Below are 17049 nucleotides of genomic sequence, written 5' to 3'. Positions count from 1 at the left end.
TACCTAAGTGTGCTCACAGCTAAAACTTATTGTTCATAATTTGGCCCAATATTGTTAAAGGTATAAGGCAACTACAAAATAATACAAAGTATTAAGAGATTTAACTCAAACTTTATCACACAATATGGTAGTAAAATTGATTCCTTCTACAGACAGAAGGTAAATTTTCTATTTTTAAAGCCAGTCTTAAAAACTGGAGTAACTCAACCCAAAGCAAATATAAGTATAGAGCTTCATTTTAAAAAATTCAATTTATTTTTACAGCACTTACTGAAGGGAAAACATAATTTCATGCCTATTTGGCTTCTCTCTTGCTTCTCTGATTTTTTTTCCAAATAGTCAATTTTGCTCATGAACTATTTACTTTAAACAAAGAAACAACAAACACAGGGCCCAGGTAGAATAAAAACAAGCTTGTTCATACCTACCAACTACTTTAACATAAGAGCATAAACCTTTATGTCTAAAAAACACAGTAACGCTAGTAATTGGCAAAATATTCATGCACAGTCAGATAAAAAAACCTGCTAGAGTGGAGAAACACGCCAACCACTTGCAAATTATTTGCTTTATGTCATTTTTTTCCTTTCAGCATGTTGGACAAGAAATTTTATTTCAGAATGGAAAACCAAAAAATCTCAACCCCAAATCTGTTTGTAATCTACAATATAGAATCACAAACTAGCCTTTTTTTTTTGTTAAATAAAAGTACAAGCATAAACTTAAGCATAAAGAGCAGTGTTATATTTTAGGTATACATGCAAAACTCTAAGGGAAGAGAGGAAAACTCCATTTAAAGGATTCCATCTTTTAAAATACGTAGCAAGAAGGAAAAAAATGTGAGAAGAGCACACAAAAACATGGTGTGATAACAAACCCAGACCTGAAATTCCTACAGAAACAATTAAAAAGAACCAAGAAGTGAAAGCCAGTAGCAATTTAATTTTTTAGGCTGCTTTGCGGGTTGTGAGTCTCACAGTTTGGTAAAACAAATTCACTAGTGAGATTCCTATGGCCAGGTGATTTCACGTGGACACTCCACAAGCTTTGTATCTACTAAATCAGCAGTCATCCGAGTGAAACAGCAGATAAACAAGGACTCCTATGCTGCTTATTCTTATTAGCAAAGAGGGTTGGATGCTTTCAAGCTTTTGTTTCCTCTCCTAAGAATCAACGTAGGCCTCTTCGTTATATAAATTATGCTTTGGATACACTGGAAAAGAGTATCTTCCAAGATACTACTAGACAAAAAAGGTTATACTATTCATTCTGACAAAAAATTGAAAATTAAGGCTCCAAGTAACTCAACACCTGAGAAAAACAACCAAAAAATGTTCTTCTGAACATACAGCATTTACTAACCCTTCCTTTGTTCATAAATGTGTTAGCATTTGACATAACATGTTTCTTGAAACAGTCTAAGCAGACATTATTTCCATGACTGACAGTGAAATACTCAATCTATCTATACTTTCATGCAGAAAAGCATGCAGCAAAGATACACTGACTTGAATTGCTCATACAACTCTGGCAGGGAGATGGACTGCAGGAGGAGGAAACTGAGCTTTCCACAGGTTCAGAATTAAAAGTAGTATTTTTTTTAATTACAAAATACCTATTTTACTTCTGAATTTATTCAGAATTAATAATTAGTTTTAAACAGAAAAAAAATACTCAAATACTATCTATTAAACAGAAAACAACTTGTGCCTGGCTCTATTTATTTAAAAATATTATCCAAGATCACTGTTTTAGACATAACACTAACAAAATGGAATAGTAAAAATTGTTTATCTCCAGATCTTTTTTCTCCCCTTAACTTCTCGTTAATAGATAACACCAACTTACTATAGGTCAACATTAGGGAAATAAAGAAATCAAAAACAGGATTCCTTACATTAGCCATGCATAACCAAAAATCCTTGCATTATTTTACACAGGAATCATAAAGACACCATGGATGCTACATGGAAAAAAAATCAAAGAACATGATGCTAACAAATGTTGAAGTACTATACCACATCACTAAATTAACTATGAAATGCTCCTACAAGAAAAATCTATAATAGAACCATTAGTCTTGAAACAGATGTGGGGTATTTAATATTTTTTTAATTGTTGTCTTATTAGTATTTGGCATTTCAGTAGTGCCTTAGAAACTATGACGAGTGGTAGCTGTATTCAAGTGCTAACTTCTATCTGAGCACAGCTAAGCAAGCCAGCAGAGTTCTTGCTTCCTAAAGCTCAAACTACCGGCACCAGGAATGTAATGACACAGCAAAGATAGTACTGACGCCTACAAAATAAGCTTAACTAAAGAATTCAGCTATTATGCACTGCAACTATGTTGTTACAGCTGCCATCCGGAAATCTCAAAGTCACTTACCTGGCTTGAGAGAATCACGCTGCGATTGTCTACTGAGCTGCCCAAATTTAGTATCTTAGTCAACAGTGGACCTGGTTCCTTTTGTTGTATTACATTGCCACTATGGTAGAAACACCATCTCATCAGGAAAAACAGAGGTGTACTTCAGTAACTTCAGCACTGTGAACCTAAGGTCTCACAGATTCCTGAAACTCTGACTTTGGCAATTAGTCAGATTGCTAACACAATGCAGCTGAGCTGAACCCAGTAATGGCCCAAGCAAAGCCCACACCAAAGCTTGCACTCTCATTAGCTGTTTGTATGGCAGATTCATTGCACCTGCCACTTCTTTAATATGTACTAATGTGAGGGACTTGCACTGCTATAAGATAGACAATGTCTCGTGAGCAGCCATGTTACACACACCCCTCTGATAAGTGCTATGCTGAATATAGCGACAAAAACTGTGCACAAGATTAGAAAAAGAAGTTCAACATAAAAATCTCTCTTCATACAACACATCCAGAGCAGAGCAAAGTAGTCTAGATCTCATACAAACTAATAATATGCTACATGGAAAAAGTTATAACTTCATGTTTTTTCTATACAGTGCAAAGCCTCACACCCATCTCCCTATGTAGGGGAAGAAAAAAGAAAAAATCATTCAGCAAGACGACAGCTCAGTGCCTTTCCTCTATTAGCGTTAGAATTTTTATGTAAGGGATATGCACAAATGAGACCCACATTTTCCTACTTAAAACATAAAGGTCTCTATTGTTCCATATTACACCAGTTCTGCTATGAAAACTTAATTTCTCCAACTTTTTTTTCCTCTGGAAGAACAGAACTACTGTTCACTTAGCTGTTCCAAACAGAATGCATGCTCAAAGGGTGAGATAAGGGGAAAGGAAGAACAAATTACCACATTCATTTACTACTTTTTCCTTCTTCCTTTGATTATTAGCATGAAAGCTTCCTACTAATGCTCATAATTCATTAAATTATTTTAACCCAGTGCATATGTTCAACAGGTCCTTATATTTGTCACATCCTCTAAGTTAATTTCTATGTTTGTGTAAATCCATCTATAATGCTCATAACATAAACCATAAACACATAGAAATATTATTACAGAAGCAATATTTGGCACTAAAATAACAGAAAAACTGTTAAGAGTGCTTGATGTATGTTGTACATAAAGAGACTAAATACAGAGGTTGAGAGAAAGAAAAATTATTTTAGTGTCCATTTGGAAGAAAAAGCAAACATAGTTTTAAAGCTTTTTCTGACCACATGAAAACATTCTGTGCATTGTTATTATGCAGAGTGCTTTACAGTGCCTGCTTATCTTTGCTCAATTGTAGACAGACTTTTTCCTATTTGAATAATTATTCAGTGAGTACTTATTACATTTATTTCTGAGTATACATATACTATAAAAAAATGCTCAAAATAAAGTCCTCACACCCCAAAATTCTGTATGTTTGGGATTATACAGTAGCGATAGAAAGTAAGGAAACAGCCATGCATGATAGAAGCTAAGGAACTCATGTCAAATTGGAAATGTCCAGTGAAGAAACCTAAACACATCCTTCACCAACCTCAGCTACAAAACGTTTTCCCTTCTGTCCCCTCCCCTAAACTTATAATGATACAAATGTGGGAGCATGACCATGCATGACCAGCAGTACATCTGCTCTACCAGCACTTCCACTGACAAATACAGCCAATTTCACAGTAATGAACGGTACCACAAAGCCTTGTAGTATGACAAAAATATGTCATGCACATGTTTATAGAACTGTCCAATCAACTATTTAAGTGCAAAAATACTAGTTTCTTGAAGGATATGAGGATCTTAGAGGAGGGAACAATTATCACAGAGTTCCTGAACCACCAAGTCCCCTCCTCCCTTATCACTGACAAAATTTCATATAATCCATTTGATCAATTTTACAGTAGGATTCAGTGACCTTAGAACTTTTCCAATCTAAATGATTCCATGATTCTATACAAGTAAGTTTTCCTCCATTTCAGTTCTAGTGAAAGTTGTTGAAGTGTTTGAGCACTAACTGCTAGAAATTTCTTCCAACAGAAGGGATTTACATTTATTCAGGACCAGATATAAGTATAGCTTATCTGACCACACACTCCTATACCTTGATTTTTTTCCCCTTCCTAGAGCTTATTCAAACATTTTAACATGTAGATGGTGTAGATCTATAACATATATTAATACATCTATTTTATATATATGCAAAAATATATATATCATATACATTTTCAATTTAAAATATAAATATCAAAAATGCATATACATTTTAATCTTTATATAGATTTATATATGTGTTATATTCTTATATACAAGTAATATTTAGCAAGATTTAAATTCATACATCCATCTATGTATAAATATGTACCTATACACATTTGATATAGATATATGTATGTATATATATACACATATACAGTTTTTACACATATAAATTTATTCTTTTTATCCCATGTCATTTTAAACCAAAAGATTTTTTGAAGGATGACAAAACATTTTTCTAAAAAACATTTTTCAGCATAAGGTTGCTTAATGTGGTTAAGTGAAATATCCTTTTCAGCGTTCCTAAGTGTTTACTGGTTGAAGGTGCTTTTTTAATGGAAAGGTCACCAGGTTAACAAAATTTACAAAACACAAACAAAACAAACAAAAAAACACTATGAAAAGCTTACCTCATACCATAAAGACTTCTCAAGACAGGAATTAAACTTCCATTTTATTAAGGACTGAATTATAGTTAGCTGTTCTGTTGTAATCCTAGAAAGCTTCAAGCCACCATTGTTTCTCCTTTGCTCAACATAATTCCAAGCAACAGTTCCTATGTGCCCTGAAGGTGAAGTCCTAACAATTGCTCTCGTTCCAGTATAAACTGATTTTTTAACCTCCTTATCGTTTTTACAGAAACGTCTTACTAATAGAGTAGAACGTTCCTTTTTGTTTCGAAAAAAATCCTCTTCCAAGTCATCTTCACAGTTATCATTGCAGTCTTCAAAATGGCTCAGAAAGGGCTTTGAGGGCATTCTTCCAGTAAAGTTATTTCCACAGAAGTTGTGATCTGAGCACGCCACTTTAACCTTTCGTGGTGCTCTTTCCAGACTTAAATACTTATCCCTTAAAGCATCGTCATACAACTGCTGCTCATTTCCATTCTCAGAATTATTTGTCAACTCCATTACGCTGCAAGTGCAGGCTGAGGAACCAGAGGTGTTACCATCACCAACGCTCAGGGGCTGCAAGCAGTCATCCAAAATGAAGCTGTTGTGTAAACCGCACAAAGCCTTTGATATATTCCTTTCACCAGCACAATGTAAGTGAAAAAACGGCAGTTTGTCAGGATCACCGCTGTCATTCTTATTTACTGCTGTCTGGCTTCTTAATGAAGGTCCATTCATTTTCAACTGAATTTCAGCAAGCATGGCTCTTTCCAGTGAAACAGGAATTCCAGTTTCCAGGCGTGCCTCTCCCCCGGCTAAAGGATCACACGATTGATACAACTGGCTGCAGGGGATATTGCTCTTGTAGTTGTTCTGTACAATGTTACAGTTAATGTTAAGAAATTCCACTGGATTAGGGATGGAGCTGCTCCTCTCCCAGAAGTTTTCATTACTCTTGACATTAGTCAGTTGTTCTTTCGCCAGAGAGAATATTTTGGGCACTGAGCCCTGAAGACTTTCTTCTTCCAGTCTGTGTAAGTATGACAGAGCGCGTGTGGTTTGCCTTCCCGAACTGGCAGTATGTCTTTTTATAACACTGGTGTCCAAAGCACTTTCAGTATTTTCATCTCCAGCTGACTGAGCAGGTATCACTTTACCCCGTACCACAGAGAGGAGAACAGACCCTGTCATCTCCTCAGAGGTCATCCTGACACAGTCTTTAGTTGCCAGATGAATGCCGGGGGTGGCGGGCGGGGGACGCTGTTCACCAGTCCTCACACCATGATTTCAGTGTAATAAAAGATTTAGTGCTAAATAATCAAGGAACACATGGTGAAATATATATTGACTGCTTGTTCTTTTTGAACAGGCTTTTACAGAAAAGTAATTCTTTTGACTGTTGGGTTACTGGGCTTTCCCAACCTTGCATTAGTGGCATGAAACACTAACATTTTTAAACCAATTTCTTATTGTGACGTAGCCATTCAGCCGGTCTCTTTCCACAGTTAATTCTTCTGTTATATATAGCACAAACACTGTTGCCTCAGACTGAAGATGACCACACACATGCTCCATGTCAAAGGTGCATCTCCCCATAGGGCATCCAAAAAGTTAGTTTTCTGTAAAGAAAAGAAATATATATACATATTTTATATTGAAATATATACGAAGAAATTTCTTTTGTGTAAAAAGAATGACCACACAAAAGTAAGTTAGTTATACTGAAACCAAGAGAATTCCAAAATACACATTTAAATCCATCTCAAAATCTCACTTCACAATTTTGGAAAATTACAGGCACATTTTACATACTTTAATAGCCATCCTCACTTCACTGTGGAAAGCCATATGACTGCAGAGAACTAATTTTATTGAAGCTGTAGCACTGAAATTGAACATACAAGATAAATACAAAGGGAAAAAAGAAAATGTCTTTCCACGTTTTTTCGTAGCCAAGATACGTTAAACTAATTTTTAAACCTACACTGTCTTTTTAAAATATTATTTTCCTATTCAGAACTACAACTAAAATTGTTTGGGTTGTTACGTGGTTTTTGCTTTCATTACACTTTCTGTTTCTAATTTACAAAAAGTTACATTTTGCTACAACTCTGTGGCTTCAAAGTTTGCTAAGAGGCAAACAACACTGATTCTTCAAACAGTAGCTAGCATTGGGAAAAACTGCAATTTAATACTTCAATCAAGATCTCAATTTTACTAGTTTAACAACTGGGAGGGTTGCAAAGGAAAGTGACGGAGATAGAACAAAGAGCCACAAGTTTCACATTCTCCACCCATGACACAATGCACGTGCATGCCAGATCAGCCAGAGGAGAGTCAGGATGGGAAACTCAGATCCTGTACAAGAGAGATTTAGCACCAGAAAGGAAAATAACAGCCACAGTTCATAGAAAAGTTGTGTAGAGGGAGATAGCAGTAGCCAGATAAGAGTGATGGGGACGGGACTTTAAAACTAGAGTCATGTTACCAACACAGCTGACAGACCACCCTACGAAATACTGCAACAGCACAACTGTAGAGGATGGGCAATGAAAAGCAACACTCAAGCAATTCCTAAAGTCTACATTCCCTGGTAGTCCCTGTATCTTTAAACTGCACACTTAAATTCATTTTAATCCACTTCCTTCAATCTTACCTGTTTCACTTTAAAAAAACCCAACAAACCAACAACCACCACCTCACACATGCACACAAAAAGGGAAAGCACTTCAGCAATTTTCTTATTCTACCTTTTCCTATCCCTCTTCAAATCCCCAGATAACTTTTCACCACTACGCACTTGACGAAAACTGCAAGCAATCCATGTAGAAATGACCCCATCTTATTTCTTCTGGCAACCATCCCATGCCTTTCAGTCCAAATCTATATATGCTGATCAAGGGAGAAAGACCTAGGAAGGAGAAGCTGCCGTTTTTTCTCTTGATCTCTGAAGTTTCTTTCTTTCTAGATCAGTAACAATAATTATTTGTAAAAGGTATAAAACATGTGTATGTGTTAGTAGTGCTCATACTGATTTTTTAAGGAATTCGGTGATCTATCAAAATGTCTCAATCTACTGATTTATTTTTCCGGTTTGCATTAGAACAAAGATTTCCAGTCAATCAAATGAAAATAAAAGCCATCTAAATATAGTCATAAATGTACTACCTATAATATTGCTAAGCCAGAATAAATATTAATGGGCTGGATTGTCACTGCAAATATTATACCTCTAATTACGCTGTTTGCCAAATGAAATTCTTACAAAACACTACTTCATTAGGCAAAAAGACAAAATTAATATGCAACTTTAACATCATATGATGATTTTGAGATCACGAAACTGACCATGCATGTTAATTTGAATTTTTTTACTAAAAAATTTTTTTGCTAAAACCAGAAGCCCATTTACATCCCACACTATCCACAAAGCTCCTTCAGAGGCTAGGACTGGTCTTTTACAGTCCTCCTTCCTCCCACATAATTTTCTCATCTCTCTCTTATGCCAAAGCTCTTCCACACACGTCCTCCCCAAACAGCTTCTCTCAGACCTTTTCCTTTTCCCTAGAAACTACCTCAAATCTTCCCCAGTATTGGTCACCTCTCTCCTCAACCCTGAGGCTATATGCCTGCCCATTTCTCTCTATCTATTCCTGCCTGTTTGAAATTCAACTCATCAAGAATAATGTCTGCTTAAGAAGCTCCCACTGCATGTCCAGCTGCTCCCATCCTGTTGTGACCACTGCAATGTGATAGGGATTCATCTCAAGAATCTTTTACTCAAGTTACTCCACAGCTAGAACATTTTCCCAATCCAGTTCATAGTGTGGTTGTACTAACACGCACAAGGGAGAAAATGAGCAGCATGGGGAAGGGAGGAAGATGCTGCTTAAGGTGATTTACACAATTCTGCAATTTGCAAACGTAATTTGGTATTTCAGCTATGTCAACCTAGCAGGTAGCTGCCACCAAAGCTGGCAGACTTGCTCCTCCCCTCACTCTTCACCTTTTGTTCCCACTTCCCCCATCTCACTCATCTAGAGATCAGGAGTCCACAGAGTTAATTCAGTTGGCTGATTTGTCACAAAACTATTCTTTTCATCCAAACAAAACTGACTCACCTTGCAGTCACATGATCACTATATCCCACAAAAAGAAAATATTAGGAATGCCTGGTAGGGACCACACGTCTCAGTAGAAGCTTCAGTTTAGATCATGTTTGCTAGGATGTCTAAATGCACCCTGAACTTTTCTTTTAGTCTGTTATGTCTAGTGTACAAGTATGTAAAACCTCATGAAATAGCAAGTAAGAACCATGATGATAGAGCTGCTGATCTACAGACAACTGCAGAAATATCTGAAGCTGCAGCTCTGCTGAACAGATGACAAGGGTTTCATGTGTCCCATATTATACTCTTCTCAGTCTCTGCTTTCCACTGCAATCAACAGATTTCAATTTACTGTTCCCAGCAAAGTCCTGAAACTGATGGAAATCATTAGACATGTTATGAAGTGTGTTAACACAGTTTTATAAATGCTATCAAGTGTAAAAACTCACAAGCTCAACCAATAAAACTGTATTTTGTATTTTACTGTAAAATTGCAGAATTGTCACTCCCTGTGCCTGCCCTTACTTGCCTATCTCCATATGGGTGGCCAAAGCCTAGATCTTCATATAAAATCCTCATACAAACATATACATGCACGTGTATATAAAAACAGTGCTGAAATTATTCAAAACTGTATTCTTCCTGTTGTACATTCAACCCAAAACACACTGATTTACAGTTAAATCTGAATATAAAAGCACACAAAGTAGACAGCAAAGCCTGCACTGTATTCAATACGTGCTGGCATTTTCTAAAGCCACCAGATTAGCTGATGAAATCCATTAATAACTACACCGGTTCATTTTACAAGGCCTAAGTTATGTCAGAAATGTAGTGTGCTCCTTCTCTCAGTACAGGAAAGTAAAAATACAAGCAACTAGATCCAGCACTAGTGAATCATTGTGGATGCAGAGGTCAGCCAACAAGGACAAATGAATAATTAAAGTAAACTGTCTGGCAACCATTCAGCGCACACACATTCACAAAATGTATTAAGTCTGAAAACATGTGACAAAAAACTAATTTTTTTACCTTTTTTTTCTTTATTTACACTGACTGCATACACTTTAAAACTTAAAGTACACACTGGTTCGAGTTAGAATTAATAATAATTAATAATAATATTTAATGATTTCTTATTCCCCAGACATCTGGAATTAAAGTCTATACCAGTCTAGGTAAAACATTTCATTACAGTGTTTTTATCTGGGAGACGAGCAGGAGATACTAGTACAAGAACAGGGCACCAGTGTGTCATCACTACTTTTCTAAACCCCTCTTCTGCCCAGGGAACCACAGGAAAACAGCAAGGAGGAAATAGCTAGACTCTTAAGAATCACTCAAGATGTGCACAAATCCTATTTGAACAGTTGGAAGCAAGTTATAACAACATTTTATTTGGCATACAGCATCATGTGGAACCTCAGATTTACAACCAGCATTTGCATTTCAACAACAAGAAAGAAGAACTACAGTATTTATATACCCTGTCATTACAGTCTTTTTTCTCATTTCTAGAATACTTATCTAAACGTGATCAAGTATTAGATGTCTCAAACTATGCAAATGACTGCCAGATGGTGAACCCTCTCAATTGCCTCATCATTCATCACTGCATCAGGCAGAATCTGAAGCTTCTGCCAGATAACAGCTTCACTCTTCATTTCTTCACAGAAATTCCTTTTCTGCATGAGGAGATGCACTGAGAGAACCCAAAACTGCATTTATCTTACTGTCAGGGTCAGTTCTGTACTTCTTTTTAGATCTGATCTGCAATAAGCTGCTTAAATAAACTTTCTGTTCAGTGGTTACTTGAATTTCATGATAAGTGACCTTATCTGAAAGCTGTAATTTCATCATCGACACTTGGATGAACAAGTTCTTCTATCTGAGATGTGTAAGATAGAAGGCAGGATTATCTTCGAACAAGTGTTTCTGGAATAAATTTCTTAATGTTTTGAGTAACTGCAAACAGTCTTAAATGCTCAAAAAAGATTTCTGAGCAGAGTCTCACACTTGTAGGAAAAAGGAGTGCAGGAGAGTTTAAAACAAAAATCTTCAAAACACAGAATTCAACAAACTTGTCACTAGTAAGTAGATTTCTTAGAAAGATAAAATATAAAAGAAAACAAAAGAACCGACAATTAATAAAATATATGAAAGATAAGGATAAATAATGATTATGCAGAAGAAAAATAGGAAATACAGTGAGAAATAAAATAAAAATTTTAAAAAAGGGCAGTTAAAAGATAAATTAACCAGTGCATCAGGATTTATTATAAGACCTGAGAATTTAAGAAGTAATTATACAAACAATGCAAAAAAAAAAAAAAAATTAAAAATCAGGTTTAAGGTTTAAAGTAGCTGATCCCTCGTGCCCTGTCACTTTCAGTGAGGTATTTTCACTATGTCCTGAACAGGAACTCCTGCAGGGAGAACAATACACTAATCCAGAGGAAAATTAGCCCAGGAAGAATTGAAGAGAGTCTTCAGGCAGTATTACCTCATGTCTCTCACAACTCAATTATGTCAATTGATAGAGACAGCGTAAGCATAAAGGAGGGGTGAGACTGAGGGAGAATCCAAGACCAGAGCAGATATGTTTCTGCAGCATCTCACATTGAGACAGCTTTAATAAGTCACCAAAATACAACCTAAAAATCAATCTATAGGAACAACGACATGTAAGTATAAAAATCTGAGAGTTACAACTAACAAATTTGATAAACCACAACAAAACAAAGGCAAGTTCCACTACTTGAATATAATAAGAAACAGTAAGATTGGTACCAGCTGAAGTATTCAGAATTCAGATGTTATCCTCTGCTTCACTGGAATTACATAATCTGCAGTGAACAGCAAGTAACACATTCACAGAACTGCCCACATGTTCTGTGCATATTTGAGCACCAACAATCAGGCATTCAGATCCCTTAAAACACCTAGAGCTTCAGACTGGGAAATAATTCGGCCATCATCCCATTTCAAGGCTTTGCCCACCTTTGAAGACTTTACGGTTCCCCTGAATTCAATGCCATCATTCACATCTTCACTTTATTCTTTCACAAATTCTCAAGTTCTACAGACACACCCCCTTCTTTTACATGGTTTCTCTTTAGTCAAATTATGCCATTTCTCCTCAATTGATAAAGTAAGTTCCTTGATTAAGGCCACCTGGTATTAAATATGCTGGAAATTAAAGGAAGCTCTTCTACTGACTGGTGGTCTAAGTAAAGTCCATCAACCAAAAGCAAAGAAGCAGAAGTGGAGGTGTTCTGTGTACAATGAATCTCAATTACAAATTACTTCTTAAATATTGCAAATGGTGTATCTGTTAAAATATGGATGAAAATAATTGTTGTCATCAAAATACAATTAAGAAATACAGGGGAAATGATTGTATGTACTTCCCATCATTTGCCAATCCCTTCTGTGGCCTTGAAACAAAATGGAATGCTTACATAACAAACATTACTGTTCTGAGAACTTAGTTATCACATTCAAAATCTGCCACTTGGAAATATTAACCGTTTAAAACTCTAAAAAGTCAACAGTAACCTGGGACTACATACTAATGTTACTTGTAAACATGGTTATACCTCCTCCATTCTAGCTTTTATCAAACTCCTTCTCCAAAGAGTCATTAGCACATACAACCTCAGTATGTGAGCAGGAAAAATTAGATAATTTGAAAGACAGATAACTTCCTGAATGCAAATGCAAAAAATGAATGAGAGTAAGTAGGAAATTGATTGCAGGCATTCACACGCAAAAAAACATCCAACCACAGATTCACAATGGCACACCAGTGACAGAATTGGGTGTTTTCATGCTCTGATCCCATTCTTTTCCTACTACACTTGGGAAAGATGCTTTCAGAGATGCTGCCTTGACCAAAGGATACCATTTGTCCATGTCAGTTGCTTCAAGCCTTCAGAGGTTACTGCCTTGGTCAGCCAGCCATCAGCCAAGCCCTGCAGTGGGCTGACTCTGTTTCAGAGTAGTGACAGAGTATGTTTCAGATATCACAGCATGCCAACCAAACTCCATGCCTTGCCTGGAGCACCACCTGTGCCTCCCAGCAAAGTTGCTCTCCCTGCTCTGGGATCCAAGTCCAGCACATCAGTTTCTACAGCAGTAGGTTTATTTGCCTGGACACTGGTAATGAAGTGACAATTCAGCCTTGGGGTAAAGAACGCTCTACCAAATATCCCAACACCTTGGATATCTCTCATCTTCCCTTTTCCTAAAGCAGTACCAGAGAGGTCTGCATCACAAAGCAAAAACTCATGCCCCTCCAACAGGAATCTTCAACCCTGGCAATCCTTTCTTATCTAGTTCTGGTCAACAACAAAGTGCCACTGATAGCAGTCTTCCTGTCTGAGCTCATTAGCATTTTTACCCAATGTGAAACCATGCCTTCAAGGTACTTAAAATGGCACACGGACATATATTTCAATAAACAGCAACTGCACCTTGTCATAAGAAACTGTCACCCTGCCAGAGTTTTAAAATTACTCCAATCCAGGCGATACAATAAGCAACAAGAACATTTCAAGTTCTTCGTCTTGTTCGTTCTCTCTTACGGCATTTTTCTCATGTGAGCACTCAAGTCTTCTCTCATTTCCCTCTCTCTCACTGTCACATATTAGCTGTAATTCTAGCCGCTCTGGTGAGAACAGATCAAACCTGTAATAAAAACATTTCTGAGAGCTAAAATGTCTGAGGGTATGTTAAAGGCGCATTTATCATTACAGTTTATCTTCTGTAAACCCAAGCTAACACTTTTACTCACAGTATGCTAAGTCACAGTAGTCCTATTTAAAACATTACTTGAACAATAATCTATATGTTATTGCTCAGCTGTCATAACTTCAACAAGAGTGACTCTGAAGCCCAAGTATATGTTTCAAATAAAAACTAAAAGCTAATCTGTGTGTGGAAAAAAGTTTAGCCGTTTGTCAACATGTGCACTTACACCGTAGTTCTAGAAAAGAAAAATATTTCAAATGCTGAAGACTAACATTATTAAATTACTGAACTACTCTTCCACTTTCTCAAAATACATTTTCTTTGTATATCATTCCTGACCTATTCATGTCACTCATTCAGGAATCATAATATTTAGTCTCTTATTCTTTCTCTTTTGAACATCTGCTATTTCATCTGCATATTATTATCATGCCTAACAGAGAATATAAAGTAAAAAACAGGGCAAGAGGAAACAAGCCAAGAGCAAATAAACTGTTTGCTTAGAAGGGAATTAATTATCTGCTTTAGAAAGATGTAATTTTCAGAAGACAATTGAAACAATTTCTATACTACTGTTACTGTTCTAATATTCTCAGATATTAAGTACTGAAATGAACCACTGAAAACAGCACTACTCTAGCAAACAATATTTGCTCAGCAAATCAGCACTATATTTGTTTTTTGCCTTTGATGGCTTTATCAATCACATCATTCTCTGGGAGAAAGCCCACCCTGACATCTGACTACATCAAGCCAAGTAATCTCTAAGATGTTGGCTCTTGCCAAATTAACTGTGCAAGCAGCAGGTCAGCACACAATTGCAAATTGTTTTTTCAGGATGTTGCAAGATGTTTATTATACTAACATAAAACTGATTATGTTGCTAATGACCTCTTAAGTGGTCACGTTTAATTAAATGTTTTAATATTTTAAAACTCCCTTAGGCATCATTGTAATTCACATCATAAATAGTACTTATCTGATCTTAGTCAATAAATAAACAGGACAGAAAGACGCCCAGAATCAAAGTTAGGAGGGTTTTTTTTGTAATATACTGTCACACCTTCCAAGATAAAATGAACCAGACACAGAGAACATACACAGCAAATTCCATGTTCCTCAAGCTTCACTTGTATTTTTTAACAACCTGACCTCTTTGAAGGAGAATCATGGCTTAAGATCAACATAGCATGTCTTCATATATGATTGTGACACATTTAGGTCATCCTTTATTTGCGGATCTTTAAAATCATTGCAATGAATGTCTACATCCTTGCTAAGGAAATAGAGATTTAATTGCTTTTCCTGGTTATCTTTCAGAGAGTCTACAAAAGTAGTCCACTAAGTATTTCTGACTACTAGTGAGACCTGTATTTACCACCTCTGGTTTAAAAATGTGCATTTGCACTTCAACCATTATTTTGGGATAAAAAGATAATCTTCAGCAAGTATTCAACTTAAGTTCAGTCATCATAAAACAGCTCACTCCTGAGCTCCTTGCTTCAAGAATAGTAAGAGTTTGGAATTCTAAATATGAAAATCTGCTCCCTTGATAAGATGGGACTTTATGCCAGATTTTTAGTCTACCTTAGTTTTCACAATATAATTAATTGGAATAAGAATGTGTGGCAAAAGCTAATTCTACACTTATCTAATGCAAACAATCACATGTTCAAAGTTTCTTACATTTCTTAAAAGTTCTTGTACTTTCAGCTGAATAGAGGTAATTTTAACAGTGAAGTTGTTGGTAAAATTAATGGACACGTATTTCAGAGGATATTTAATGTTCATGCAGAGTAGCTAAAGGTAAAATCTAAAACAAAAGAACACACAATAACCAAGCATTATGCTTGCTTCTAGAAGTAATGAATAGGGAATAATCATGATGTCTAAGAAAATGCCACTTGCAACTGAAGCTTTTCTTATAGCTGTGGTAGTACTAAAGACTTTCTCCTATGTGAACCATGCACTAATGTGTGAACTCTCAGAGCAACTTCTTCACAGCAAGAGTGCTCTGCAGAACTTCTCTTCTGCACCTGAGTAACATTTGCATGAAATTCATTGAGTCTTTCACGTTTCTGAGATCTGCACTTTGTAATAAACCCAAATGTTACAGGCCTAGTTAAAAGTTGGAAGGAAATATATACAGACACACAGTGTGACTTTGCAAAGTCATTTCCATAAGAAACTAGGCTAAAAACTGCAATCATAATTTGGAAAGTTACACTTCCTTCTCTGGAACACCCTTTTTTACTTAACTGTCAATATGTGCCCAGAGACTCTGGTAGTATCCAAACAAAACTGCTTCATTAAAATCTGAAAATGCTACTAGAAAATCTTGCTGGGTTTTTTAACCCTAGACATACATTCCAATATTCATACGCCTCAGTAATAACATATTACATAAAAATCAGTGTTACATATATACTTTTTCAGTCAAGCAGAAAGATTTGTTTGCATCCCTTTGACTGTGAATCCCTGCTGCTGACACATTACTTAACGTTTAGGTCAAAAAAGTCCTAGAAGGGAGGAGGTACGTACATATCCCTGAGCTATGCCCTAAGCCTGAGCAGAGAAGGGAGAGGAAACGGACAGTGCCGCAGCTAAACAAGCCAAAGAACACAACCACACCAGGACTGTAAAAGATAAGGAGCCAGCGAACGCATGCTGGAACACTCAAGGTTATTTCTGCTGTAACAGTTAAAGAAGATGAAATTACTCCATTTTCTGTAACGTACTTGGGCATGATAACAACACACCAGCGCTGCAACCAGCACAACACCGCGCGATGTTATCCAAGGATGGGATCAATGCAGATGTTTATCAGAGGGACTGTCAAGGTTGCAAGAACACCAAGTCCTCAAATGCCATAACTGGCCCCACCTGTGATGCCCCACAACAGGCCCAGGAGCCATTTCAGCTCAAGACTGTCTCTGGGTTGAGCTCTGTTGCTGGCATCTCTGGGCTCAGACCCTGCTCTCTGCAGCTCCTGACCTTTTGACCAGACTTACCAGATCAACATCAGGACCCCATTCATCTCTTGGTGCCTGTCTTGATACAGGTGGACTGTGGACTCAGCCGGCAGCTCGTCCTCTCACCGACACCTCCTGCAGCTCC

The 17049-nt window shown here is 36.7% G+C and overlaps 1 protein-coding gene across 5 annotated transcripts in view; it reads right to left on the bottom strand.

The window, feature by feature from the left end:
- The window catches only part of PLCE1 (phospholipase C epsilon 1), a 144621-nt gene that overhangs the window by 116648 nt on the left and 10924 nt on the right, over nt 1-17049 (bottom strand). For 4 of the 5 annotated variants that reach the window (XM_027909440.1, XM_027909455.1, XM_027909461.1 and 1 more), the window contains exon 2: nt 5090-6690. In XM_027909440.1, coding sequence (XP_027765241.1) covers nt 5090-6277 — 1188 coding nt within the window. In that variant the 5' untranslated portion in view covers nt 6278-6690. Of the gene's footprint in view, nt 1-5089; nt 6691-16943; nt 16965-17049 lie in introns of those variants that run through there. The other variant, XM_027909446.1, reaches the window with a different exon arrangement.

The sequence above is a fragment of the Empidonax traillii genome, unplaced genomic scaffold (assembly GCF_003031625.1).
Source record: "Empidonax traillii isolate 1590-97213 ecotype Southwest subspecies unplaced genomic scaffold, ASM303162v1 scaffold27:size3997909, whole genome shotgun sequence".
In the NCBI taxonomy this organism is placed as follows: domain Eukaryota; kingdom Metazoa; phylum Chordata; class Aves; order Passeriformes; family Tyrannidae; genus Empidonax; species Empidonax traillii.
This window is presented reverse-complemented; position numbering and strand designations above follow the sequence as displayed.